Source organism: Phyllobates terribilis, unplaced genomic scaffold (genome assembly GCF_046119375.1).
Source record: "Phyllobates terribilis strain yellow unplaced genomic scaffold, ASM4611937v1 Scaffold_1__5_contigs__length_1240528914, whole genome shotgun sequence".
NCBI lineage: Eukaryota > Metazoa > Chordata > Amphibia > Anura > Dendrobatidae > Phyllobates > Phyllobates terribilis.
Genome location: NW_027362761.1, coordinates 943,673,610 through 943,676,875, shown reverse-complemented (window position 1 = coordinate 943,676,875; position 3,266 = coordinate 943,673,610). Strand labels below are relative to the sequence as shown.

At 42.0% G+C, this 3,266-nt stretch overlaps 1 protein-coding gene across 3 annotated transcripts in view; it reads left to right on the top strand.

Moving 5' to 3' along the window:
* LOC141155138 (malate synthase-like) overlaps window positions 1-3,266 on the top strand; it is a 35,499-nt gene that overhangs the window by 3,010 nt on the left and 29,223 nt on the right. For all 3 annotated transcript variants that reach the window (XM_073641834.1, XM_073641826.1, XM_073641819.1), the window contains exon 3: window positions 698-916. In XM_073641834.1, the coding sequence (XP_073497935.1) occupies window positions 698-916 (219 nt within the window). The remainder of the gene's footprint in view (window positions 1-697; window positions 917-3,266) is intronic.

Below are 3,266 nucleotides of genomic sequence, written 5' to 3'. Positions count from 1 at the left end.
TATTCCTCATACTATTGCATCAAAACTGCTCTCCTGGATATGATCTTTAGCTCCATTCTTGGCTCCAATACCACAGATGCTATCAATCAGTGCCTGTTATGAGGGCCACGCACTAGGAGTCCATACTTTGCTGAATTTGCTGATTCCCTAGACCCTGCACCGTGGTTTAACTTGCATCATACAATTGCAGGTGAGAGTCCACAATCTGATACATGACCGTAGTATCTGTAAGGAGTGAAGTGGGTGGAGATACATTATAGGTGGGGTGGTCCTTTACAGATGCTGAATAGCCCACAGAAATTGAGCACTGCATCATGGTTTCTGCTTGATTCCTCGAAAGACATGATTCCAAGAGGAACTCCGACATAGCCCTGACGGATGCATCCACTTCAATAAAGCTGACGGAGACATTTTGGACATTGTCTAGCCTTTCTCCTGGCAGTATTCATCTTTTACAGACACGTTTTTGTGCATATCTGAAAAATACGAATACTGCCAGGATGGAGGCGAGTGTCCCTCAGCATTACTGAAGTAAATGGCTCTTTCGGGTTCCACATTGGAATCCTGTTTTTCAGGGAATCTGACAGAAACCCTGATATATTTCTCAACTTAGATCACGGTATGAGTGAGAACCTAGCCTTAGTCCTCTTGTCACTCAAGAATTCTGTAGATTGTAACGTTTTTCATATATTTACAGATTTTGTGGAATCGAACAGGACGAAAAGTTGAGCTTGACTTAAATAATAGTTATCCTGACTTTTCACTGGACACTGTGCATATTAGAAATGACACAAGCTGGAGAGTAGCAACTGTTCCTCGCAGACTTCAGAACAGACATGTGGATATTGGAGATACTGCACCCTGCCAAACTGAGCGTTTCCATAGAGCATTGATGTCCACTGCTCAAGGAATACAGGTAAACAAGGGGCTAAAGGACCTGGTGTTACTGTACATATAAAGGGCTGGGTCTTGGGGCCTGGAACCTTTAACTCCTCAAATTCTTGGTGAATCTGCTTTGCTTTAGAGTACAGGTATAAACTATACATCTCATCCTTATGAGATAAGACCAGATAGATACTAACACAAGTTTGTTGACTTGAGTCAATTGCTAGGTCACATGTGCAATAATAATGTAATGGTCCATTTATGTAAGCAGATAATGAGCGAACAAATAGGCCGACAATTACCCGACAAATGAAAATCAGCAATATTTATAACCCATCATCACAAGTAAATCAAGACTATGTTGCCGATAGCATGATACCATAGGGGGCAGAAGATCATATTAAGGGGGTATTTCCAGAATAGCATAATTTTTCACAAATAGTGCCCCTCCAAGCACTATTTATCCTCCAATGACCATAGGTACAGTCTTATAGTGCTAAGAACTCTGATTGCTCATGTCTCTCTCTCAGCTGGCATCCTGAAGACATACAGTTGTGCTCAAAAGTTTACAAATCCGGCAGAATTTTTCCTTTCTTGGCCTTGTTTCACAGAATATGAATGATAACAACAAAACTTTTTTCTCCACTCATGGTTATTGGTTGGGTGAAGCCATTTATTGTCAAACTACTGTGTTTTCTATTTTTAAATTTTAATGACAACCAAAAACATCCAAAAGACCCTGATCAAAAGTTCACATACCCCAATTCTTAATACCGTGTAATGCCCCCTCTAACATCAATGACTGCTTGAAGTCTTTTGTGGTAATTGTCAGTGAGGTTCTTTATTTTCTCAGATGGTAAAGCTGCCCATTCTTCTTGGCAAAAAGCCTCCAGTTCCTGTAAATTTCTGGGCTGTCTAGCATGAACTGCGCGCTTGAGATCTCCCCAGAGTGGCTCAATGATATTGAGGTCAGGAGACCTGGATGGCCACTCCAGAACCTTCACTTTGTTCTGCTGTAGCCAATGACAGGTCGACTTGGCCTTGTTTTGGATAGTTGTCATCTTGAAACGTCCAAGTATGTCCCATGCGCAGCTTCCAGGCTGATAAATGCAAATTTGCCTTCAGTATTTGCTAATAACGTGCCGCATTCATCTTTCCTTCAACTTTTACCAAGTTTCCTGTATCTTTGTAGCTCACACATCCCCAAAACATCAGCAATCCACCTCCGTGCATTACTGTAGGAATGGTGTTCCTTTCATCATAGGCCTTATTGACCTCTCTCCAAATGTAACGTTTATGGTTGTGGCCAAAAAGTTAAATTTTGGTCTCATCACTCCAAATTACCTTGTTCCAGAAGTTTTGAGGCTTGTCTCTGTGCTGTTTGGCGTATTGTAGGCGAGATACTTTGTGGCATTTGCGCACTAATGGCTTTCTTTTGGCGACTCGACCATGCAGCCCATTTTTCTTCAAGTGCCTCCTTATTGTGCATCTTGAAACAGCCACACCGTTAGTTTTCAGAGAGTCATGAATTTCAGCTGATGTTATTTGTGGGTTTTCCTTTGCATCCCAAACAATTTTCCTGGCAGTTATGGCCGAAATTTTTGTTGGTCTACCTGACCGTGGTTTGGTTTTACAAAGCCCCTGATTTTCCCTTTGTTAATCACAGTTTGAACGCTGCTGACTGACATTATGAATTCCTTGGATATTTTTTTGTATCCCTTTCCTGTGTTATACAGTTCAACTACCTTTTCCCGTAGATCCGTTGACAATTTTTTTGCTTTCTCCAAATCTCACAATCCAGAAACGTCAGTGGCTGGATGAAGGATGCAAGAGTCTGTCGGCATCCCAGAAACTCACTCCTCAGCTTTTATGCAGACACACTGATTATTACAAGCAAACAGGTCACAGGTGAGGATGTTGTTAGAACCTTGCTGTTAGGTTTTTTTTCCTTTGCTGGTCACATGACCTTGTTGGCCTATTTAGTCCTGCTCCGCCCTTCTGGCTTTGCTGGACTTCATTGTATATCTACTTTCTAGCTAGCCTGTGCTCTGTATCTAACTCTGTTAGTTTGCTTGGTCTACGGACCTCTATGTTCTATCTATTTTGTTTGTTCGTCTGTCTGCTACTATTTCTGTTAGGAGGTGTCCCATATTCCTCCCAGTCCTTAGTACTTGTAGGGATTCCCTCCCCACATCTATAGGTCTTCGTACAGACTAGATTAGGACTTTAGCAGGTCTGATCGCAGGATCAGGTTCCCTGTTACATCGTAGGGATTCAGCTGAGTCTCATAGTAGGGACAGATCTCCTCTCTTTCCTTAGCTTTGGTAGCAGAACATAACAGTAAGTCCAGCCAGCAAATTCTCTAAGGAAAGATTTTTCTG